The sequence below is a fragment of the Amblyomma maculatum genome, chromosome 3, assembly GCF_055883805.1.
Source record: "Amblyomma maculatum isolate TAMU_Amacu chromosome 3, ASM5588380v1, whole genome shotgun sequence".
NCBI classification, from domain to species: Eukaryota; Metazoa; Arthropoda; class Arachnida; order Ixodida; family Ixodidae; genus Amblyomma; species Amblyomma maculatum.
Genome location: NC_139346.1, coordinates 30,779,353 through 30,805,623, shown reverse-complemented (window position 1 = coordinate 30,805,623; position 26,271 = coordinate 30,779,353). Strand labels below are relative to the sequence as shown.

The 26,271-nt window shown below is 46.9% G+C and overlaps 1 protein-coding gene across 1 annotated transcript in view; it reads left to right on the top strand.

The window, feature by feature from the left end:
- Positions 1-25,049, top strand: part of LOC146194446 (uncharacterized) — a 30,210-nt gene extending 5,161 nt beyond the window's left edge. The window contains exons 3-8 of the mRNA XM_084596053.1: positions 556-616; positions 9,242-9,479; positions 11,923-12,162; positions 12,900-13,121; positions 20,239-20,496; positions 24,766-25,049. Of these exons, the coding sequence (XP_084452179.1) occupies positions 556-616; positions 9,242-9,479; positions 11,923-12,162; positions 12,900-13,121; positions 20,239-20,496; positions 24,766-24,990 (1,244 nt within the window). The 3' untranslated portion in view covers positions 24,991-25,049. The remainder of the gene's footprint in view (positions 1-555; positions 617-9,241; positions 9,480-11,922; positions 12,163-12,899; positions 13,122-20,238; positions 20,497-24,765) is intronic.
- Positions 25,050-26,271: the final 1,222 nt, after the last annotated feature.

The following is a 26,271-nucleotide window of genomic DNA, read 5'->3' as shown; positions in this document are numbered from 1 at the left end:
CATGGACAAGAGCAGTGAGCCTACAACCCACTCTTTTTAATTTTCAAGTGAGCCCTTTTTTCTTTCAAGAATAGGCGATTGTGGTATTTATTATTGCTGTGTCTATGAGTGCCTCACTCCGAGCCACCCAGAAGTCAAATATTTCCGGTGTTTAGGCATAATCGGCCACGCACCATTTTTCTTTTCCACGAACAATAAGAAGGTGTGATCTGAAATGTAGAAGTTGTTGTAGTGCATATTTATTTTATTGCCATATTTCTTTCATTTCATCATTATTTGTTTGTATTTTTACTATTTTATGTTCGGGCTCCTGAGCCACGATAGAGGAAGTTTTCTCATTGCGGCCCGCATAGCAAATAACGTTTAGTCCCGTGCTGTAAAGGATCGCTCTACATGACCGTACACGAGGCCCACTAGTGTACAGTAATCAATCATGAGTAAACCATTTTGTGAGGGGCCCTCTGGATTTTATGACTCCAATAATATCATCGCAAAAACAACGCATAGCATTCATTTCCTTTCTATCGCAACTAATTTCTACCTTCCCGTTTTCAGCTTCGCCACTTAAAGGATCCGGGGACAGGTTACTGCCTGAGAAGGCCCACTTTGACAAAGGGTACGTGAGCCGTCGTTAAAACAGCCTCGTAGCTGCAGTCCAAAGCAGAGCAATATCTTGGGCTCATCCCTACATAGGCTATCATCGTACACTCATTCCAGTGTATTGTCTCAGTAGCCAGTTCTTTTCTTATTGCTTACATTCCACAATGTCTTGCTGTGCTTTATGCGGGTGTCCTAGTAAAAGACACGAGTACGAATGTTATATGCAAGAAATCGACTTTCTGTTGTAGGTGCAAACCAGCGAAAAGAGGACTCATTGCCAAAGCTAGACAGAAATATGTGCCACATATTTTTGTCTAGCTTTGACAATGTGTTGCATGACCAGCTCACAGATTCTCGAATTATTAAGGTTTTTAGGTATGTCGATGACTTTTTATACCTTTTAAAACTAAATTCTTTTGACAGCGTCGATTCGACTGCTATGACATATTACCGGTTTTTAAAGAGACTTCCACTGACTTGAGCTTCACTCATGAGGTCCCACTTGATGACAGCATCAGATTTTTAGATTTACTCCTCACCTTGTCTGACGATAGCCACGTTTGCTGGAAATACGCTCCCAGTACCCAGGAAGGCCTGTTGTCCTACACCTTGTCCCATTCTAAGCTCGTAAAAAGGGGAATAGTCAACCTCTGCCTAGGTACTGCCTTGCGAAAAAGCTGCCCACACGTTCTGCAGAATAATTTTCTTGAGCAGGTTTGTTGCTAGCGGTCAGCGGGTTACCCTGAACAAGTCCTGATTTATGTTGCTAAATCACTATCAAGTAAGCTAAAAGTACAGCACATGCCTCGCAATGAAGAAACGTCAAGTCAGAAACCGAGACCGGCTGTAATACCGTATATTCACAAAATATTGCATAATGTGAAAAAGATTGCCATGAGATACGGAGTCAAAGTTGTCTTTTCAGCGCCCACAAAACTGTCGTCACTCTTTGCCAGTATCACTGCAAATAAGGACCAAAAGATTTGCAACGTTAGGCACCGAACTATGTTCACCAGATGTACAAACGATGCTGTATACTCTCTATTCCTGTCATGTGGTAAGGCCTACATCAGCCAAACTGGCAAGTGCAGTAATGACCGCTTAAGACAGCACCGCACCTCACTGAAGCTAGATAACACAGCCGATCTACCGAAACATTGAAACACTTCTGATAACTCTACTCCCCTCTTTAGCAATGTCAGAATCATCGGCCGTGGAAAAACACAAATAGATCTAGAGATCTTGGAAGCATTCAAAATCGAGAAGTGAAGCATTGAATGGGTCAGTGACAGCTCCGTCAGGTTTTCTGCAAGGGAATATAATTGTATGATTGGAACATAGTTTTGCCACGTGCAGGATACCAGCTCCTGCATTATCATTGCATTGTTTTTTTTCTCTTTGTGGCGTTGGTGCTGGCGCACGTGTGCACCCTGCTTTTTTACCATTTCCATGTAGTAATTCAGTTGTGTTCCAGCGTCGCTCTTGAGCACTCCTTCTTTGTTAACGCGTCCTCTTTTCGCTGGTTTTCACCTTCAACTATGCACCAACTGGCCCAACAAGCTACGCTTCTTGAAATCGACCTTCGTTCTATCTTTAATTACAGTTTCACTTATCGATACCTTGAAAAGTAAAGTAATCCGACGTTTTCGGCTCTGCCCTTCTTCAAATTCGTGGAACGACTCGAAATTGTCACGTATCCACTGAATCGCCAATGCACTGGTAACGTGCTGCCAGTTTACAGCGCTTAACTTATTCTGGACCTACAAAACATAGTCCACACACTTGTCCAGAGCGTTCCAATGTCGCTCTGTTCTGCATTTATGGCAGTCCACACTGTCTGCTGGGCTAATATAGCTTTGAAAGGTACGAGGAGTCCAGCAGGATACACAGAAGTGTGCATGCATTATTGGATGTTAATTTAAGTGGTCGGCTAGTCCTAAATGCGCAAGTATGCTCCCCGGTGAGTGGTTCTAGCGCTGCAGCAAGTGTGTGCAATTTAAAGAGGTCATGAAGGCTAACATCTCAGCATTAACAGAATATTGCACGTCATTCCAAACACGTTAAATTAGAAGTTATCTAACTTTGAGCTCTTTCGGGGCAAATGATACTTTTAAAACGAATTTTCATTAGTAATATTGAAAACCGCTTTCTGGTCTGGCAACTATTGGCCGCTGACGTCCCAACGAGATACCATCCCCACGTCGTCTGCTATTCTCGCTGTCGGCTGAAATCTTACACGCACACCGTGGATGGTAGTCACTACTGAGCTTTTTTGTTCTCCTCAGCACAAATATTTTATTCTCATAATCTTTTTTTCTTTGAGAAGCCTTCTGTATAATATGTGGCCTTAGTGATCCTCGGACTTGTTTTGTGTTTCGTGTATAGATTGCCGACGAGAGCGAGATCGATGGGCTCATGCTATATTATTTAGGCATAAGATCAGAAGCATATTATTTTTACGCTGTCAGAGCTTGTTTTAGCATCAAGCGCTCCCGCATATAAAAGGGCACATGTCCAACGTTTCCTACCACAGTGTACGTGCGTCGCGAAATAGCGGAGGGGTTAGCGTTGTGTTGATGATTGCTGAGCCATTGCCCGTTGCGCTTTCGGTCCAAAAGCTCAGAGGAAAACCCAAACAAGCACAAGTTCGCGCGAGAGCATACCTTGCGACATTAGAGAAAACAAAACTTCTGAACGATGCAGAATACCTTTTGACTTGCTGTTATATGCGCGTGGTAGTCAAACTTAATTATTTTTGGTTAGTGAAGCATTTTCGCAAAACTATTTTTTCCATGGTCACCGCACGAAAGCGTGCCCCGCTGCCCCCCCTTCAGTCCCGTCAAAGCAAACCCCAACGCGATTCGAATGCTCTTCACTGCCTGCACCAAATAAGAGCCTCACATCCTGTCTCCGTCTCGCCTCCCCCGCAGCCGGAGACGAGTGCTTTCTAGTTCTTGATCAGCAAATTACTCGTGACTGCTCAGCGTAAATATGCACCTTTTAGTATTTAGTGGGTGAGTACTAAACTCCCGTGGGAATGCGCCGATTCGCGGTTTACAACTGCGTGCCCAGCGAGGTTGTTTACGCAGCTTTTGTAATGACTGTATGTATGCTGCTCGTTCGCGCAGCACAAAATGCCAAACTGAGCTAGCAATACCAAAACTATCCGCTTCTTTCCGCGCCAGTTAAACCTTTATTTGTTCACAAGCTACAAGCACCCAAGTGGCGCCGACAGCTGCTGGCTGCGCTCGCTAGACAGTGTCGCGTCGACGCTTCCCGCTCAATGTGCGCATGCTTTGTGATGTAAGGGGGGGGGGGTTAAGCCCGTTGTACCTAGTGGCACGGGCAGAGGAACAATATTTTATGTTTGTTGGGGGGGTAGCCTAACCATAATATATATGTGAATTGGGGTCACAACTGCCAGAACTACACTCAATGACCACATGCAACCGCTAAAGGCTGTGAATGAACCCTCCGCAATCGCCGAAATTGCAGACCCAAACCCTGCGTACCCGCAATACACTCAGCAGAATGGGCTGGCAGTTCGGCGCCGACTAACCTCTCAGACCAAGGTCATTGCTAATGAGAAGGGGGAAAATATAAAGAGTAGCTGCTTGATTTTTCGTTCAAATACGTTGTTATGACAGAGAAGCGCAGCTGTTCAGGCTATTAACTCATCAGGTGTCAAGTTCTTGCTCGGCCTCCGATCCGACCAAAACAGATTGGGTGACCGGCGACCGTCCGCTGATCCGTTTCAAGACATCGCAGGGCCGAAAATCTCACACTACGGTGATAGGCGACCGTTGTCGGGCTGGCGTCGTCGCCGGTGTAATTCCGTAATGCGACATATCAGTGCGTCAATAATCTAAGGAACCTCACGACCTAACCGTGCAGCCCACTGACTGTGGCCGTGCGTTATGCTGAAGAAAAGATGTCCAAATCTATATCGCGTTTCTGCGGCTACATCTTCATAAAGCACTTATACTCGAGGCGCGATTATTGTGCCAACTGTCCATAAAAAAGAAAAAAGAGAGAGACGTGTCCTTTGGTACTGCAGCCTGTGTTGCAGACGACGGCTCGGCCGTATATTCTCTTCTGACGTCACATGAGCATTTCCAATTGGCGGTCGCTCTCGGTGAGAAAAGCTTTCCGATTCCGATTTCGATCGCACTTCTTTTTGTAATATTTACCGCGCGCTAGGCACTAAAACTTTACGAGTGGAACCAGAGACATACATTGAACGACCCTGTCATCGCCCCTTTTTATAAAAGCACGTCCCTTCTCCTCGAAAAAGGCGGGTAGCTCGGTTCATTGTCGACCTGGCCCCAATGCTGCATACTTTAAATTCGCTCGTCGGTTTTTAGTTCTTTAAAATACCTCTAGATCCACATCGCTTATAATATCGTCGATTGCGGTCGTCTGCCGGCTTCTGGATCTGGTGATTAAAGACTTAAATTAATAAACGAACGGCACGGCGTGCCTTAGCCCTGGGTGGCTGCCGCGAGCTTTCAGCTGTTCCCCAAAAATATATAACCTCTAGACGCTTAGCATAGCACGACTGCTTACCACTACCGTCTAAAGCACGGCATGGGCCTCAATCTAAGGTCAGATCCAGGCTTGAGCCCAAGGCCCAAAGACCGAGCTCTCCAAGGCCTGCGGATTCAAGCCCGGGCCTGCCCGATAGCTCGGAGTGAAGCCCAGCTTCAGCCTGGACCGGGCCCGTCTCACAGTAGCGCGTACGATGAATAGCTCAATGTGAGTGCATATATGCTCCTACTACTGCAGTAAGCAACGAACCGAAGAAGTAGCTGAAATCAGTTTAACGCCGGAATGAATATTTTTATTTCGAAATGTGATAGTAAGGCGTTTTTTACCGGTCGGATTTTTAACCTTACGATCTTGTAGATGTGCGTTTCGGTATAATCAAGGATTTGCAGTGGAGCACCAGAAGTATACGTGCAACCTAGCAAGCTTTTAAGACCTAACTGCTCGTTCCTTGCTTTTCCTCCCGGAACGCACAGCTCGAATTTATTTTCTTCTACACTTTCAATATGGGTCACCAAGACCCCGACATACTGCATCAAACTTAGCTCAACGGGTTGAGACGTGATTGGGCGCTAGAGGGTCCGCCGCACAGACGGAGCGGCGAAATTGACGCACCGCTGAGACAGATATGAGGCTTCTTGAACGGCACGCAGAACGAGGGAGACATCGCCGACACCCGAGCGGAGCCTAGCGGGAGGCTCCTCGATATATGCTGGCTTGTAACGGTCCAACCACTGTATCTCCACATGATTGTTGAGCAGGATGGTCGTGATCATGGGCGTCGTCTGGGCATGGTCCATCGTAGGATAGTGTAAGAGGTGCCTTTATAGAGACTCGCCTAGGAAACGCGTGCGTGGTAGACCCAAGGTCTGAGTGCACATAAATATGCTGTTCAGAAGACTTAGGTGGATTTGGGAGCTGCTGTTGAACGCAGTCTTTATGACGTCGGAGGTACGAACAAGTTTCTGGGAAGCTGCCAGAGTGACCAGAATGCTCTATGTCTATGATGATCTATGTCCGCTGAGCAGCCCAGTCCGCGACGAAGGACGACGCGTAGTACCCAGAAGTACCATACAAAGGTTGCCGACCCAATGCACTTAGTCCTAACGTGCACTGAGAGCAGGCTTGAGCTGGCGATGAAGCCCCTGCCCGTCATTTGACCAAGCGTGGTAGTGTGTGGTACAGCAATGTTTAGTGTAAGGAGATTGGTGAGGGAAGTGAAAGGAGTGCAGCCAAATGAAGGCCGCGATCTGTTGTAATAACACTGGGGCAGCCGAAGCGGGAAACGCAGATAAATCAAAGGTTTGGCAACCATTTCTTAAGGGATCTAAGGAACGGGCACAGCTTCGGGCCAACGTGTTAAGCGGTCAATTATTTTGAAAATGTATCGGCATTCGTGAGAGGGTCCAAAGAAGTCGTGGTGTACATGACCGAAGCGACAGTTAGGTGAAAGGAAAGACTGGACTGGGAGTATTGGTGGGCCGAATCACATTAGCTGTCTGGCAGGCAAGACACGAGCCACTAGCGAGCAATACTGTTAATGCCCGGCAAGACACACACTGCGATCAGGAGGTGCTCTGTGGCTGGGATGCTGGTATGACAGATGTTGTGATGTGAGTGCGAAACCATTGGACAAAAGGTAGTAGGAATGAAGAGGCGAGGTACAGTCGCTGAGGTGTAACGGAGAGACGCGTCTGCTGGACGAAGTTCGAATTATATCGAGTTGGACCATGTGCTCGAATTCTCTTTCAGCAATCTTCAGGCGCTCAGCGAAGAGGCGGCGCGGCATGCGGTGACGGGTGGACCACGCATTACAATGTGGTGGGCGATACTGCCTCGGTGTTTGGCTGAGGTTTTAGGGTTTTGTTACCTTTCTAAATTCGGCAGGGCCTAGACTGCGGCCACTTCGGAATCAACATGCGGATTCCATTTGGAACGACAGCCGACGTAACGCCAGTTATGTAAAGGCGCGTCGCTCTCTAGATGGGGTGGCGGAGCTTGCTGGCGTCCATATCGAAACGGGTCAGAAGGTCGGATTCCAGGATTGGCTGATGAACGTCAGTTACTATGAGGACGCACTCTAACGTGCGCTGCACGCCAAAGTCGCGAGTGAGGGACTACAGACCGTACGTGGTGATGGAGGAAGAGCTCGTCGCCTGGAGCTTAGGTCCAATAGACTTAGATGTTCCGTAATTCTTGGAGGTCAGCAGTAGCAGTACGCTAACCTCGGCACCCGTGTCGACGGGGAAGCGCACGCCGCAAATAAGATCCAGGGGTAAGAAAAGGCGGCCAGTTTGCAAGGCGAGGTAACACGCCGCCGTCAGTGATCTCGCGTCGCGTTTCCCGACCAGCTGCATTGAGAGTGCACCGGTGGGCCAGGTGCTAGAACGTTCGATGATAACAACAAATAGTTGAGGTCTCAAAATTGCGCGAACGGGTGGCCACGCGGGGAACGAGAACAGCGGCGAGAACCTGGGGAGCACCACACTGGCTTTGTGAGGGCGTCCGAAGGGCATCAGCGGAAGCGGCGGCCGGCTTGATTTGTGCCTCTAATCGGACATTGCGCACGACTCGGGTGCTGAAGTGAGGTTGGTGAAAGAGGGTGGTGCCCGCTTGCGGCACGGGCACGCGCCGCTCGACTTTATTTGCTTCTTCTTCACATTACATAGCCGTCAGCAAGCAACGACATGGAGCGTCAAACTTAGCGGCACTGCGTTGGAACGTCGGTGGGCACTACATGCAGAAATAATATAGAGGACCTCTCGGTTACGGGAACACTTCGCACTAAACTAGACACTTTCTTGTTTTTTCAATTGTAATGCTGCACGTCCATGACGCCGATTTCTTCTGTGCGCTTTGCTGTTAGTAAAACTAATATTCTTATCAAGCTTCTTTCTCTAACTGATATTGCAGCTGTCGTGATTTTCAGTTGTACTGTTGTCTACCACACCTTGCGTAGCCTTGCCTTCTCTTTTAACCTCGTAGGTTTCTAGCACCCTCGATATTTTTTAGCAATATGAAATCTGCATTTTCCTTCGCCTGCTAAAATTGTGTAATGATGTCGCAGAATATTTTTCTAACTGGCATTGTTTATATATGTTATGTTAAATAACCTCAGGTACATTCTCACGTTGTGTAAAAATCTGTACAACACCCCCCCCCCCTCCACTATCTTATGTCCTCTGTGTGGGCCATGAGGTAATGTGTAAAAAATAAAATAGAAATAAACAAAATAAATAAAGAGCGAAATGAAAAAGAAATCTTTCATACAATCGTAATAACGTACTTTCCATTGCTTCAAGGTGCTTAATCGGTTACATTTTACTGCCCAATGTATCAAAATTTAACACTGTTCTCGTAGCCAGCGGATTTACACTTTTTATTAGCGCAGTTACAGGACTTGGATTCACAGCCGCACTGGCAGCCCTTCAATTGAAATAAAAAGCAACACGGCTATGACCGTTTCAGGACAACGCAGGCCATTACGGACGCCGTAGTGGATTGCTTCGGATCGTTTGACCACCTTTAATTTCTTTAACGTGCACTGACACCACACAATAACTGATTTTCATTATGTCCGTCTCAATAGTAACGCAGCCGCTACGGCCATGATCAAACCAGGCTACTCCGGCGCACTAGTCGAGCACCTTAACCACTAGACCACAGCGGCTGGGCAGAAAGTAAATCAAGAGATCGATAAATTTTTTCCGCACAATGTAACTTTATTTCCTCCGTGTCACTACTGTAACGGCATAAGTGCACTCCGCTCAAGATTAGTCAAAAGCCGGAAATTGAAATTCTTGGTGAGCACTCAGGCCCCAACTTGGCCCGCAACTTTGAGACGAGCCCGGCCCGAGCCCACACCTGGCGTATGAAATGCTCTACTACCATCTACCGCTAGCCCACGTGGTCAGCACGCAGGCGCAGATCACATTGAGACCTATAGATGTCGCCGCCTGCCTGTCATACGTTAGAGCAACCGGCGCTTTGGGGCCAATCACCACTTGCTTCGCTAACTGCGTGCGGCAGCGGTAGAGATCAGCGGCAAGCAATAGCAATATGGTGTCGTTCCGCTTCATAATCTACACTGGCTCAGGGAGGGCACCCTGCTCGGCGAGCCGCTGGACCCGGCTGGAACCTCCTGCTCGTTCGAGTCAGTTGATCGACGTGTGAACAGCTCGCACCGCGAATACGTGCTCCACGCGCAGACCGTGTTCGAGACCTACTGGAAGGGAAACCTGCACAACATAGTCGAGGTGCTCAAGGAGCTCACCGAGAGAGGCGCCGCCGAGCTCGGCTGGAAGCGCCAGGGAAAGCTGCACGAATTCATCAAGGTAGGTCGCCTACTGGCTTCAGGCAGAGGCTCGGGAAGTGTGCGCGTCACATTTTCCAGCTTTGTTAGCCTCCAAGTCTCAAGCAGCAGTAGTGAGATATATAGCTTATCGTATGCAAGCTATGCGCTTAGCTTTTGGCCTAATTGAGACACCTTTTTTATGAATAAATCTGCGTTAATATTATTATTATTATTATTATTATTATTATTATTATTATTATTATTATTATTATTATTATTATTATTATTATTATTATTATTATTATTATTATTATTATTATTATTATTATTATTATTATTATTATTATTATTATTATTATTATACCTTGGAAGTGCTTGCCGTATGTACTACTCCTCACTTACAGCTTCCTCTCAATTTTTCTCCCATTATCGTGCTATGGTGACATTTTTATACATGTGCCTTTATACCTGGCGTAAATTGTTGCGTATTTTAGAGAGTGTCGGTTGTTTCACTGGGGTATTTGATTTTACATTAGCCTTCTCAATTCGTTTAGACACAGCTATTCTGTAAGAAATATTCATTCCTGCGCCCCTTCCTCTAGGCATCCATTGAAGCTACGCCGTTGCACTCCCATTCACCGCCCCTCATCAGGCACAAAGTTGGTGAAACTGGCGCCGGCGTTGGGTAGTACGGTCCTAGGTGACCAAAATTCACATGTAGCAGGCGCTATTCGTTCTTGGCTTGAGAAATATGGGTCACAGTAAACGATCTTTAGTGTAGGCGTTACTCCAGCTGTGAGATTCGTTCGCTTGAAGTTCTGTTTAGAGCCTAATGTCCGTGAACAAACTGCTATATTTTGTTTTTGTTTGCGCAGTGTGCCAGGGGGGGGGGGGGGGGGAGGAAAGCAGCGTAGAGCTAAGAGAGCATTTCAACGGACTGCCATGATGTGACTAACGACAGGGGCAGTATTTTGTAGCGTGCGTTCTTTATCATTTCCTTATCATTTGTTATCGTGCCATTGATCATGCATTTAATTGACATAAGATGCGGCAATGACGTGGTACCGGCAGAAAAATGCTCAGATTGCCACTTGCATAGCACGATACGTAATGTCGGAACAATGACAATGAATGACAAAGTTCGACGATGCCTTATGTACATTACCGATGCGTTAAGCAATCTTTAGGAAGAAACGTTTTTGTGCTACGAATATCTTGTCGCGCGAACGAGTACCCTTGCTTGAACGAGGACCGTATATGCGTCCAAGGCAGAGTCTTCAGAGCCAGGGTTCAGAGGAACGTACGAGCTCTGTCTCATAGGTGGAGCGTGTCTATGTACATTGTCCCCCTCTCCTCGTTCAGGAAGAATCGATCCAATGCTAAATTAAAATGTGAGGAAGAATAGTGGTCACTGTGATCTAGCTTAAAAGGTTTCAGGCGGACCGCGGCGGAACCTCCAGAACGCCTGGGACATCGGGGCTTTCATTCTTCATGTGGAAAAACCTCATAGTCCAGGGAACCAACGCGTCGGAGAATGTGGCAGGGACCGAAAAAGCGACGCAAGTATTTTACAGAATCCGCATCGTTGATTAGTGCACTAAACGCAGACGAGGTAAACTGCAAAATATTCTAAAGTTCGTCCCCACAGGCTGTAATGTACTGCATCTCGGCCTTGATGGTGCTGGATTCGCATCGTTGCAAAAAGGAGGCATTCTCGGTGAAAAGACACGTCATGGTCATTTGGGCTTTCTTCGACATGAGTTATAGTGTAGTGTCGAGCATAGTCTTGACTTCTGGTACGTAAATAGGGCTGTACGGATCCATGTTGGTCGTTTTCTCAACGGCTGTATTGTATGAAAACGTTGCGAAGTACGACGTCATCCCAAGTATTTCAATAGGCATCCACATACATTGACAGAATGTTTGCAGCTATCTTGCTTAACATTCCGTTCGGTCATTTGTTTAAGGGTGGTATGCGGTCGTCCAGGCGTGGTTTTGCAACTAAGAAAATGATATGCTGGATGTGCTGTACAAGAAATGCAGATGACACGTCCACTGCCATGGATCCTCAATAAATGGTTCCTTCGCAGTGCTCCTAGCTGTTTACCGCCGCTGGACTAGCCGGCCGTCTGCATGAAAATGCCATATTTTTCGAGTAACGTCGAGAGTTCACGTGGACATACAGATTTTTGCGTAATAGGCTAGTAAGGGTTTCGTCTTATAAGGCCGCTCTGGCGTGCATCATACGCGTGTGCTGTGCTGAGCACATTAATTTGGTGTCACCCGCGGCGCCATCGGATCGCGTCTCCCCCCGAGTGTCAAGCATCCAAAGCGGGCTGGTGGGAAGGCTGGGCTGCGAAGAGTTGTGCAGTATTCGCTCAAATAATGGCATGACATGTCAGCTTTCAGCATAAAAAGTTTGCGCCTCCTTGTGTGAGTCAAGGCAAGCAATGACCTCTCTTCCCGGCGTATTGCCTCTGCAGGCGGTGTCTCGTGTGTGGGAGCGGGTGGGCGAACAGGTGTCCGCCTCAACGAGCGGCATGTTGGCCAACATGGAGAATAAGAACTCCCGGTCGGACTTTCTGGCGCACGAGCTGCTTCCACTGCTGCTGCGCATCCGGGAAGTGTGGTGGCTGACGCAGCGACACGTGGCCGGCAACTTCTTGTCGCTCTATCAGAAGTACGAGGGCACCTCCGACCAGTGGATCATGGCGTTGCACGAGGTGGGTCCAGCAAACGTGTCGGAGCTTCGACGAACACGCTGCCTCGTTCCAGAGGATTCTTCGCTCAGCTTGGCCGAATGCGACCGTTAAATGAACATGTAGGACTTTGTTACAATAAATGAAACGTCGTGGGCAAGCTCCCTACGCGAAAAGCATAGCTTCACACATGTAACGCTGTGCGTCTTTCATGCCAGATCTATGTAACGCGGAAATCTGGGCGAGTTGGTGAACGTTCATGATGTAAACAATAGCGCGAAATACACAAGGACAAAAAGGGCGACGCAGACAAGTGCTTGTCTGCGTCGCCATTTCTGTCCTTGTGTTTTTCGCGCTATCGTTTACATCATGAACAGATCTATGTAACCCTGTTTGTTCCCCATGAAAGACAAAATGGTTGATTACAAGTCAATGCGGGTATATAGTTAGTTATGCACTCCTTATTAACAATGCGAGAAAACCCGAGAAGAGGACATTAGTCGCCAAGAGCGCTTTGCGCAGCTTTGAATGTCCAATCCCGTAACGTAAATGTTTGATTTCATAGTAGTCCATCGGCAACGCTTACAGTAGGTGAAAAGAGAAAAGAGGGGCTGGTAGGCGCAGAATCGATGACACCTTGAGAGAGCAAAAAGTTGGACGAGTTGGTTGACATGCATACTGAAACGTTTGCGCGTCGACGCAAGGACAAGGAAACCCATGGAGTACAGCAGCGTTCAAGTACGTTTGTTGATGCGATGCAGGTGGACGTACACCTACTACGCACCGCCATTGTGCACCGCGAGATCATGGAGTGCGAGCTACAGAAGTTGGCTCTAGCCGCCGACCGCGAGCTGGCTTGCAGCACTATGCATGATCTCTTTGTCAAGGAGGGCGTCGGTTACTGGCTCGCCGAGCACTTGGACCTCATCTGGAGCGAGTTTGGTAACCAGGTCCAGAAAGGAATCGTCCATCTCCACAAAGCGGTACTTTTCGCACTTTAGCTCGTTCACATTCACGGTAATGAAATTTCTCCGCCTCTCAGTGTGGCGCTGCACAAGCCGGTGCCTGCTTATCACGTAGATATACTAGGAGAATTCTGGAGGTGGCTTAAACATTAATAATGGGCCATGAGGTGACATTGATAACTACACAACAATATCCCTCTCTCCTCTAATTTCTGACATTATGACAAAATACTTACGAAAGTTAATAACGGTAAATATAAGAAGCACACTCACAAAACGTAAGATTTTTCAGACCTTCTTGACTAAAAATTGATAAAAATAACGAGGGAGTAGCCATACCATGGGTGGAGCTGACAAAACATTTCATACCTTTAAATGAAGAATATTCTTGAAATCCTCGGCTCTCAAATGCCCATATACAGCTTGGGTGATTTTACAAATTGGAAGTAAAATTTTAATTGAACCGAAATAAATTTGAATTGACTAGTTTGTCCAAGCAGCCTTGGCAATCAGTCCAGACATCTCAAAGGCGTTCGTTTTCCTTACAAGACTCATTTAGTTGCCGTAAGCGAAATACAGCTTACATCTCATATTACAGTTACTGCAGCTATTCAGCAAGTAGCAGGCCCATGCATTTTCTTTTCCTTCTTCCTACACCCACCACAGCAATTCTTCCTAAACATGTGGCCCCAAGACAGGGTGCGTCCGACGGCGACGTTACGAGCCGTTACACGAAGGTCGGGGATTGATAGGATCACAGGATCTGGGTGAATTCAAATTGTTCAAACAACGCTGCAATTTTTCAGTTAGCTCAGAAATTTTTATTAATGCGTAAGCATTGCATTGCTATTTTGCCGGGTTTCGCGTGGGCATGACATTCTAGGAGCTGTAAAAGAAGAAATAGTTGGTATGTCGGTGAAAGAATTTTAGCATCGGATAGAGCGTCAAGGAAATGTGTGCAAGGAGAAAATTGTTATTGTGGGTGAATTAGTTAAATAACTAGAGCATATCAAAGATTGTCGAAATAGCCGGGAGGAGTAATGCTGAAGTCCAAAGGGGGTTACGTGGAACTCGACATCCGGTGACGTAGGCCACGTCGGGTGGCTGATCCTGGCCCTGATGGGGCTGGGACAGGTAGGTCACCGCCGCTTTCGGTGGGGGCTAGCCTGCCACCGAATTTTTATCTTGATGTAGGGTTTTTTTAGCGCGAACAAAGACAAAAACAAAAAAGGCGAGACATACACACACAAGCGCTATGTGTGTGTACGTCTCACCTTTCTTGTCTTTGTCTTTGCGCTAAAAAAACCCTACATCACAATGAACTACCAACTCGCCCAGCAGGAAGTTTTAATGAACTTTTATTCGTTGTAAGCCGTCACTGCACCCGCCACCGCTTCCGTGGTGGACGGCGGCTGTTGTTGCGGCGCGCGTCTTTCTCCCTCTTCCTTTTCTATCTTCTCTATTTTTTCTTCTATCTGCACGAGGCAGCGGAGGTGGCTCAGCTACAGAGCCAGTAGCAGGCCCGTGCATTTCCTTTTCCTTTTTTCTACAGCCACAGCAACAACTTCCGACGGCGGGAAATTTGAAACCTTTGAACGTGAACGATCTAGAAAGGGCGTGATTAGTGTGCATAAAAGGGTGGAAACGGCTAAATTAAAAAAAAAGTACAGTCAAGCCGATTTAGCGACCCACCTCGTGACCCTCGACTCATCAATGCCACGGCTCCTCGAAGTGGACGACGTCGACGATGACGAAGTGGAAGTGAATATCGTTACAAAAAAAACGTAATTAACCAACTACAGTGTACAGAATTGCGAAAGCCGGAGCGTTGCTGCTGCACACGGTACATCGCTCGCCCCTCGTCGAGCACAGCGTTCCCCGTCAAACACATTAAAACACAGCCGCGCTCTCCCAGGTGGCACAGAATGTGGGGCGCCAGTCGGTCCGATAGGCAAGTGGGGCTGGGGCAACCATCATAAAACCTGCATCGGTCCCCGATGGGGCAAATGTGGGCAAGCCCAAATGGGGCTTGCCCCTGTTCCTTCTGCATGGGTCCCATAGCGGCGTTGCCTGGGCTAATGCTGAGCACATTCCTGCCTCCAGACCGCAGGAGTCCTTTGTCGGATATTTAAAGGCAATCCAACCTTAATGTGGGCTCTTTATGGGAAAGCCCTCATTGATCCGAAATGAGGCAGCCCCTATAAATACTTTGTGGGACCTACATCGGCCGTAGTGGGGCAAAACAAATGGACATGCCCACATGCTGCTCCAATCGGCTCCTTGTAGGTTACTTGAGGGCAGGCGAAATATGAATAAGAGCTGAATTTAGGCAAGCCCTCTTGAAGCCCAAATGAGGCAGCCTTAGCTAAACCGCTTTAGGTCCCACATAGGCTGTAATGGGGCTGGAAGGCGAGCGTGCCCGCATGGTACCAAAATTGGTCCCTTGTGGGCAATTTGAAGGCACGTGCAACCGCAGGTGGGCTTTAGGTTTAAAAACAACACCCAGCCCTTTTGGGGCTGCCTACAAAAAACTGATTTATAACCCAGATAGGCCGTAATGGGGCTGGAAGGCGAGAGGGCCCGCATAATACCAACACCGGTCCCTTCTGGGGAATCTAAAGGCACGTGCAACCGCAGGTGGGCTTTAGGTTTAAAAACAACACCCATCCTAATTGGGGCTGCCGCACAAAACTGCTTTATATCCCACATTTGCCGTAATGGGGCTGCAAGGCGGGCAGGCCTGCATGATACCAAAATCAGTCCCTTGTGGGGAATTGGAAGGCACGTGCAACAGCAGGTGGGCTTTAGGTTCAAAAACAACACCCAGCCCAATTGGGGCTGCCCACACAAAACCGCTGTAGGTCCCACATCGGCCGCAACGGGGCTAGATTGCGTGCGTGCAATTGTGTAATGATTCTTTTCAACCTTTATTTGTATTAGATGCTGCCCTATATTACTATTATAGATGATTTATATAACAGTTGTTGCCATGTTTAGTCGGTTAGAAATATTACGTGGCTTTTCTTCTCGCGCTCATGCATATTGCGCTAAAAATACAAAAACATACTGATTGCTAACTGTTGCTCCTAATGTGGTTGCTGTGGATAGCCTGCAACAAAATTACTGTTCAGAACACATATCTCCATAGCCTGAATAAGATATACACGCAGTAATTTAGGGTAGATTATTGGTAAAAAGTATTGTAAAATTTATTACTGTGGCTGTTTAGAAAGGGCAGACATGCATAAAATGATTAATTATGTGCATAAATAATGATTGGGAAAACTTGGACAAAGGCTTCCCATCAATTTCCTGCGTCGGACCCCTATGAGAATAATTTGGGCAAGCCCAAGTGCGGCTTGCGCTATAGAGCCCGCATCGCGGTCCTATGTCATTATCTGAGGAGCTAACCGAAATAAAAAAAATTAATGTTCATCCAGACCGGCTGCCTAAATTTGTCCAAAGTAGGACCATCGTGGGGAGTTCATCCAGACCGGCTGCCCAAATTTGTCCAAAGTAGGACCATCGTGGGGAGTTGGCGGGATGTGCCCTTTTCACAATGCGGGGAAAATGCCTGCATCGGTCCCTAGTGGGACCCATCGGGGCTTTGTCGACAGCCCTCTTCATGCCTACATCGGCCCCTCTTGCAGCACCCACATAGAGCCCACCGGGGCCATCCTGCTTTGCCTACATTGGACCCACCAGGGGCCCGCCTTCATAGCCCACTTTGTGCTACCTGCAGCTATAATTGGTTTACATGAAAGTAAAGGCGCAGTATGTATCACCCGCGGAATTACGCTGGCACATATTGCGAACAACACGGCAAAGCTCAGGCTTACGTATTTCTGCGGTGAAGATTGTGCAGGGACCTCAGAAATGTTTTTATTGCGATAGCAATACTGCGCCAGGTTTCCAGCCTTCGCGTGGTCCAGGCGAAGGCCACGCTTGACCTTGATCAGCCAAAGCGCAGGAGGAGCAGAAGAAGAAGAAAAAGAATACTGGTAACTTCCGCTTAAGTTACCAGTCCAGAATAATTTAGCAAAGGCTTTCGCTGTAATAATTCGGGACAGTAGCGGGTATAAAAATAAAGAAATACCCATAACGCTTTCCTTGTCATCGCCGACTGCTAGTTTCTTTCCTTGTCTCTCTCTCTCTCACACACACACACACACACACACCCGTGGAACGTCTGTTGCATCAGGGACATTAGCTGTGGTTTAGTTGTGGTTATACCTGGATAGAAGCAGAAGCTTCTTTTGCCTGCTACATCATTCCCCTAAACGCCCTATCAGTGTGAGGTGCTACACTATTGGGGACACTAAAGCTCATCCCTTAAGGGTGTGACGCGAGAGCGTAAGCTACCAGCCCACATATAAGGTCCCGCTTTGACCAAGCTGTATGAACGTGCATGCAGTCCTAGGGGTAACGTGAATGTAAAGGCTGATTCCAATATCACTCACCCATATGAAAGGAGCGAACCGATTTGGCAGCTCCTGCCCGTGGCCTAGGGGTGAAGTGAATTCACCCCTAGTGCTAGAAAAACTGGCCACTCCGTATTCGCAGCGCCTGGTGTCATCGACGGCACCGGAACCAAGGAAGAATGCAAACGTCATCCTCATTCATAAGAAAGGGGACTCTAAGGACCTTAAAAATCACCGACCTACCTGTTACGTATAAGGTATTTACTAAGCCAATAGCTAATAGAATCAGGACAACCTTAGACTGCAATCAAGCAAAAGATCAAGCAGGTTTTTGGAAACGGTACTCTACTAACGATCATATCCATACCATCAACCAGGTGATAGAAAAATGCTCGGAATATAACCAACCCTTATACATAGCATTCATTGATTACGAAAAAGTATTTGACTCAGTTGAAACTTCGGCGGTGATGCAGGCATTGCGAAATCAGGGCGCAGACGAGCCGTACTCGAAAGTGCTGGAAGATACATATAGTGGCGGCACAGCCACCATAGTTCTGCATAAAAAAAGTAACAAAATTCCAATAAAGAAAGGTGTTAGGCAAGAAGACATGATCTCCCCAGTACTATTCGCAGCTTGCTTAGAGGAAGTATTCAGACTTGGAATGGGAGAAGTTAGGGATAAGGGTAGATGAAGAATACCTCAGCAATCTGCGATTTGCTGATGACATTGCCTTGCTAAGTAGCTCGGGTGATGAACTGCAAATAATGATTGATGACCTAGGCAGGAAAAGTAGAAAGGTAGGCTTAAAAAAGGTAGGCAAATATATCTACTTGAGACAGGCAGTAACCGCAGATCTGGACCATGAAAAGGATATAACAAGAATAAGATTGCGATGGAGCGCATTTGGCAAGCACTCGCAGATTATGATTAGCAGCTTACCGGTATCGCTCAAGTGGAAAGTATACAACAGTTGCATCTTACCTCTTCTCACCTATGGGGCTGAAACGTGGAGGCTAACCAAGAGGGTTCTACTTATGTTGAGGACAACTCAGAGGTCTATGGAACGAAAAATGCTAAGGGTAACATTAAGAGATAGGAAGCGTGCAGAGTTGGTCAGAGAAATAACTCAAGTTACTGACATTCTAGTGGAAATTAAGAAGAAGAAATGGGCATCGGCGGGACATGTAGTGCGAAGAGAGGATAACCGATGGTCGTTTAGGGTAACAAACTGGATTCCAAAAGAAGGAAAGCGTAGCAGGGGGCGGAAGAAAGTTGGGTGGGCGGATGAGGTTAACGCAGGGGTCAAGTGGATGCAGCTAGCACAGAACCGGGTTAGAGAAATATGGGAGAGGCCTTCGTCCTGCAGGGGGTATTGTCAGCCAGATGATGATGATGATGATGATGATTTATCTTACACAACAATGAAGCAAGTATTCTCCCCAGAATATTTATAATGGTATTGCGGAAAAAGAATACGAATATTAACGGTAGGTATCCTGTGTCTTTTAATGCTGGCATCAGATATACTCTCAGTTAGGTCAACAAAAAGTAACCACGATATAAAGAAAGCAAAAAAAAGAGGCCTATTGTATTGCAGTATTTTGAAATCAAATGTTGGTGGCATAAATAACACTATAAATTGGTTCACAGGAAGAGAAAGGTGCAGTATCTGCCACACCTGAACCCTTAGGGCGCGTAAGGGAAGGGAGGAAAGTGGGAGGGAAAGTGAAACCTGTTTATATTTTTCTATGTCGCGGTTCGTTATGGGTCACTGCCTAATTATTACATTTATTCTATCCGTAAGTCGTTGAACAAATAAATGGTCCCCTTGTGGCGCCACACTGAAATACTTAAAAAAAAAGGGGGGGGGGGCTTTGTTTCGTCTATTTCTCTTGAGTCTATTCTTTTGGCGATTGCGTAGAAACCGATTCTATCCAGGCAAACGTCGATATCGATCGAGTTGGGTGGAACTCGTAGGATCGTTGTCATCGCAGCTGTAGTCGCTTTCCATGGCGTCGGCGTTCCTTCAAAGCTTGAACACCGATCTTCGTCGCCAATGTTATGCGTAGATGGCATGAAGCAAAGTATTTGTTTGAACACCCGCACGAACATTACTTACACAAATGATTTAGCAGCTTCGCCCTTAAAAGGAAACCGCACTACAGTCGAGGCATGCCACAAGGGGTGGAACGGAAGCAAGAGGGTGATTTTTGTGTTTGAATCTCATCGCTTTGAAACTTTTTAATCAGGAGTCTGCACCCGTAGTGTCACTTTTCATTCCTATGGCATTTTGTCCCCTCTGTTTTGCCATGTTGTACCCCTATCCACAAGACCACACCTGAACAGACACCGTGTACATCAGATATGCGGCGCACAGTTACACAGTGTTCTTTTTTTTGCAGTTCAGCAAGATGAAAGGGGATGAGCAATACGGACAGAACGAGTGCTTGTCCTCTCCGCGTCTCTGCTAGTGGTCATTTTGCATAAGCTAGCGCTATGCACTTCAAAAGTGCATAGCATTAGCTTATACACTTCAAAAATGCCTTGCCAACTAGCCTCAGCTGCGGTTTACAAAGTGATGTCGCGCTTGATAATAATAAGATGAGCAGACCTGTTATCAAGACACATACACGAGTGATAGTTTCTTTTTTCGTGTTGTGGAGCTATTTGAGAGTAATAGACGTAAATGTGGCTCGGGGTGGCCTCGCAGTTCGACTCTGCGTGCGTGCGCGGCTGGGCTTCATCGGTGGAGGCGAATGCAGAACAGGTTGCGCAGACCATCCGCTCCTCGTGGGTGGCCTTCATCTCGCGCATTCAGGAGAGCCGACGTTACTTGGTCGAGGAGGAGACCACCTGCTACTCGCGCCAGGAAGAGTTCGACCTGGACAGCGGCGCAGTGCCGCACCGCATCTACGTCTACACAAGCATCCTGCGCAGCTACGAAGAGGTCGCCAACCACGACTGGCAGGCGAGTTTTTGCCCGCGTTCACCTGGCCATGCTGAAAACAATTGCATCTAATCCTGGTTATTAGTTAAAAGAGACTCTATTCTCTCCCATTGTTATGTTCAAAGCATGTAGTTTGAGCCCAAATATTAGGCGAAGAAACTTTTCAAACTATTTACGTCGACAAAAGGCATGACTCTTTATTCACCAACTGAAAGTTATTGGCCGTGTAGCCTTAGTTAGCACTATGGTTTTGCGCATGCAAAACCGCCTTGGCATCACTGCAATATTCATGTGAAAATGGCGGCTGCTGGCGATGCTTCATTTTAATTTTAACTTTTATCGCTCTTTTGAAATCATAACTTCGTTATGAGTTGAAAACATTTACAAACTTGCGCAAATATTTCATTTCTTAAAAAATTTAAGCCAGTAACTTGCCATGCAAGAAACTTTTGTAGCGACTTAATTTTGCTCTATCATTGCGAAGTCCTTTACTGTAACGAAATACCTGACAGAATATTCAAGAACACGAGGTAAAAAATAAACGCCACAACGATATTTATCTTTAAGACAAAGTATATATTCTGTAGAATTTTCTCCACGATTATGTTTTGTTTATCGATTGGGTAAGCAGCGCTTCTTGTCATTAGAACCCGGTAATCCATCAATGCAGGTCAACTTCAATTCGTTCTCACGGTGTTTTTAAAAACGCTGTGGTTATTCTTCAAAATATATCCTGCTTCTCTCCGTGTGGTTAAGTTCCGCACTGTGCTCCCTTTCATTGACCCTCGATGCTTCTCGGTCACCCTCCTATTGCCGTAGTCATAGTTGAGCACTGGTTGAATTAAATACCTGAGCACTAGTTATGCGTTAGCATGAGAATACACGTATTGAAAGAAGACTGTCCATCCATCCTAAGCCCCCGCTTGCGGGCGGCAAACGAGAGGAGAAATCTCTCCCTACGTTTAGAGAAAATGGAGATGAAATGTGGCAGTTGGGAGGCACAGAAAGGATGAACGAGGACGAGGGGTGGGCGGCAAAGTGAGAAGGGAGGAGTCACCTATCTCACTATGTAGGAAGGAGAAGACAGAGTGAAAGAAGAAAAATGAATATGAATACGGGGAGGCGGGGAGATTGGAGCGGAGTCGAGTAGGGGCATTGGATGGCATGTCCCACCGTGATTGCTTGCGTAGTTCGCGGGAGCCGAACGGGAGAGAGCAGGCTTTTGTTGGTGATCACTGCATCACTCGCAGGGTTCCACCCTGCAGTGATTGCGGCTGTGCCGTGTGAAGAGAATGCTAATACCAACACTGACGTATCAATCGCACCGACCGGCTGTACTTTCTTCCCGGGACTTATGTGCACTCGCTTAATATAATCGTTGTGAACACCGTCTTAATGATTCCTGTCCTTGTTCGAATCAACATTTACGGTTTCATGTAGGGCGGGAATGCCAGAAAAGCTTTATTTATCGGTACTGAAGGTATTGAATCAATTTCGCATCATAGGTTCTTGGGATCAGGAAACCATCTGCGTTATTGATTAATAGAAAGAACGGATTTGGATAAAACGGCCCATGGCTCTACGCAGGTTACTGGCTGTCATCTTGAGTGCGACTACTTGAAACATGGTATTATTCAAGAATGTAATTTTTTAGTTGTTCCTTTTGGCGCGCATAGCCGACAGTCGTTCGGAGTGATCCTCAGGCGAAATGTCCTGTCTTTCGTATTACTTTCAAATATTTGTCGAGTTTTCCCTAGCACAATTCTGTTTTTCTGTCCGTAATAAGCCCTCCTAAATCATGCGTCACCCTCAAATAAAACCATACGCTCATCATCGAGGGTCACGAAGAGCGAAAGACAAGGAGACACAGGCAAGGATAACCTGAAATAAAATTAAAATAATAAATTTATTTAGGCTAATGGCACCCGTGCGGCTCCCCAACAGTACTGTGGCTCTGTTCGAGTTCACAAGGTCGACACTCACTCGTATGAAGATTCTTACGTCGGAATCTGAGACGTCCCTTTGCACTACGCGTCGATGCAAGGCAGTGGCTCGACAGAAAGGGCAGATTGTGTAAGCTTCCTCCGGATCTCAAGTTTCCTTGTCTTATGGCGGAAGGTTCGACTGCTCCATATCACGTACGGCAAATCATCTCGCTTGACTTCGAAGCCGAGTTTGGAGGCGAGAACTCTTCGGAGCAACAAGTGTTTTCGCCTTTGATACTCTCACTGAGGGTCGTATAACTCTCCTCACCCTCGCAAATCCCAACGCTGATTGTCTACGGGGCAGTTTTTTCAGGGAATTCAAACACTGGTTTTCTTGGAACCTCAGATATTGAGTTTTTTCGTAACGGCCATGGAACACGTAAGGTTCTGCTAGACGAGCTCGCACCTGTCTGCTCTTACTTCGCCCTTGTTGCTTAGCGCTTTGAAAATGAATTCATAGACGCGGACACCGCTGATTGGCCGGAGGCATAACCGTTACATCAACGGTTATGTCAACCGATACTATGAGACATGCCATTCTATATTTTCCCTGTGTCTCATCATAGAAATGTAGATGTTTCAAGTTATTAATAGCGTTTTTGTTTGAAAACAAATCATGATACGTTGACGTCCTCTTTTCTGGTGAATGGTACGGCAATACGTAAATTATTTACGAAGTGTAGTATAATAAAAAGCAAATATTGAAATCAATGGAGTTAATCAGCTTACCAATTTTAACGTATGATATAAGGCACGAAATGAAAAGGTGAGTCCTGTTCTTAAAATTTCTGCATCGAGAAAAATATGCTTTTGATAACGTGGTAAGCTCCTGTTGCCACAGTGCGTATTGAAACATTTGAAACATCCGGTATAATAATCTGCTCTCACCACTAGTTTGAGAAAGGGTTAGTCAGTCTAAAGTTTACACAAATCTCGGTGATTATTTTGGAGTTGTTGTTTTTTTTCACCACGTTTCTGAAAAGTAATGTAGAAATTAATACAGAAACCTGCTGTCGCAACTATTCGTTTAGATGCTAATTCCCACGCTGTGGTGTCTCCAGTTACTCATCGCCAGGGGCTGCCGACTGCGAATACTTCTTACCCATCAAAGTCTAATAAGCGTTTTCCTTACCCTGGCGCACTGGAGATTTATAGCTGGCAGACAAAGAGCCACCGTCAGTCAAGACTGTTTTACCTGTGAGTAGGATTCTCACGAAATTAGAAGCGCATGCGTAGGTCCCTTCGTTTCGCCCTTGTGTTTGAGCAGCCACAAATTTAATCAAAAATAGGTAAACGTGATTTTGAAACCTCAAGCCGGGAGCATCTATGGGACAGATGCCAAGAATAGGGCTGCTGTCTCCGCAGCTGACAAAAGCCAGTCAATGCCCTCAAACACTTCTACGGGCGCTGTAAGAGTTTCTTAAAATATTTATGGTCCTATTTAATGCAATGAAAATGTACTGTGGTTTTTGCGAGCATCATAATGAATTAGAAGTTCTTTTAAACGTACATTACAAAAATAAAAAATTGATCTTTGCATCAATCACAATTGATTAGGATGGCACCTGCAGCGCGTTCTTGGCAGCCCTGCCCCGCTGGGTGGGCCCTCTCGCATGGCGAGCGCAAAAGGTACTTTCTGAACGAGGTGTGGTGGGGAACCTTAACGACCTTATTTATTTTCCTAATTTTTGCCTTCCGCGTCAGCGTCAGAGGGGAAGTGTAACCTCATGAAGTTTTGATCGGCAATACCTTCGGTGTTAATAAAAACATGCGAAATAGTTTTGCTTTCCGGAGACGGAGCAGTATGTTACCGGTCGTTAGACTTATTAAATATGCCTAAATTCTTGGTCATTTTAAGGCTCACGTTGTAGAACTATAGTCAGTATTTGTTCTTGGTAGGAGTCTGTTGCGGGGCTCTTCCTGTCTATGCTGATGTGTTTTGGTAGCAGGCGAGGCATTTACTACTCCTAGGATCGAACTTTAAACTGCGCACATTTTTCATAACCCCCACTCAAATTTCGTCACATCTAGGTGGAAAACAACTCCGGGGTCACCGCTTACAAGTGAATGACGTGAAACAAAATGAGGTGTCTTGACATCAGCGCGGTATGCTTGTCGAAATGGCTGCATCGTGACAATGCGTGCATTGGTACATACAGCTTCTTAAAAGATCTCTGAGTGAGGAGAAGCGTTCCTCCCTACAGGGAGATATTATATCGATCATTGCAAACTGCAACTTGTCCCGGAGGTTTCCCTAATGCTAACTCGTGGCCCAAGAGGAGACCTACAGGTGATGATCGCGTAGGTGACGTACCGGGCGACGATCGGCATCCTGGACCAGGTGCTGTGCGGAGGCAACGGCAGCATGTTCCAACGCTACCAGGTGGTTCGACCGGCACCCGTGGCTCACACCAAAGTAACCGTGATCGTTACCAAGATCTGGGAGGAGGTAATGGTCAACATCCGCCAGATCTTCAAGGAATGCCGAGAGAAGTTTGAAGAGGCCATCCTCGCCGACCACGAGATCTGAACTCGATTCAAACTAAGAATCATCAAGAGTCGTCGGCTCAACCGTACTCACGAGCTAATAAAAGAGATGAGCGCGCATTGGGCTCCTTGCGTAGGCGCTCACGGTAAATACTACGTGGACAGAGTGCCCCAGTTGAACACCATAGAGCTGTTCGCCTAAGCGTAGCCTCGTGTGCAAGCGCAAGTCTCGCATGAACGAAGTTTGTGTTAATGGTAGACAAGCTGGTAGCAACTGTTGGTTATATTAGTTTCCCTGCACATAAAGGTGCTGCGGTGATTTGAACAAGAACATCTTTGAGGAAACCCGCCTGGCTGGCATCTTGAAGCAAACTGTTCGAAAAACACTAACACCAACTAAAAAGAAATTTTATTTCAGCCCTACGTTTCGTGCTCGACTCGGTCGCTTCGTCAAGGGCGACAGATATTCGAGCCAATAGCAGCACGCTTTCCCCTTTCATAACGCGGGGTGTAGTCCATTGGTGTACGTGGAAGATAGCATTCCCGGATGCATATTCATTGTAGCCGCTCTAAGCAGGTACCGGATGTTCATCCAGAACTTCCTCCTGGCATCGAATTGGTTTTTTTCTTTCCTGTAGCCTAAACCAATTATCCTGCAAGCGGCAGCGAAAGCAGCTGCCCTTGTATTGTTTCGAGTCTCCAAGCAGTTTTGTAGTGGAAGCTTCCTTTCTCGTGCACAAAACTCAAGCTGCTGCCGTTCCGCACCAATGAGCTCAAAAGCGTTCGCCTAACCGCGTGGTTCGCTCGTTCAGCAGGTGCGCCTAAACACGTGACCCACCACTGGCAAGCCCCCAAGCGCTTGTTTTGCATCGCGGTTCCGCCTAATCAGGGTTTATATAGCCTCTGACGCTAAGAGGTGCTTCGCGAGAAGGGGGTTGGGGTGGTGGTGGAGGGTGGCTGCTGCCGTCCGTATGGGGCTGGTAATGCGGGCCAAACGGCAAGGTCTCGCTTACCACCGGCCTTTGAACCTGTCGTGCAGGCCGTCATTGCACCCGCCAGCGCTTCGGTGGTGGACGACGTCTATTACGACGCGCGTTTTTTTTTCTCTTTTATTTTCTCTCATTTCGCCTCTTTCAGAACGAGGCAGCGCTGTTGATAGTGATTGATTCACTGAAAAAACTTTACTTTCCACCGGAAAAAGCCGATCACCCCGTCCCCGGCACGTAGGCATGGGAGACGGGGGCCGCTACTTTAAAGGCCGGCTGGCGTGCCTCTGCACTTGGAGCTATTGTGGAGATCCGCCCGATGTGCCGAGTGCTCAGTG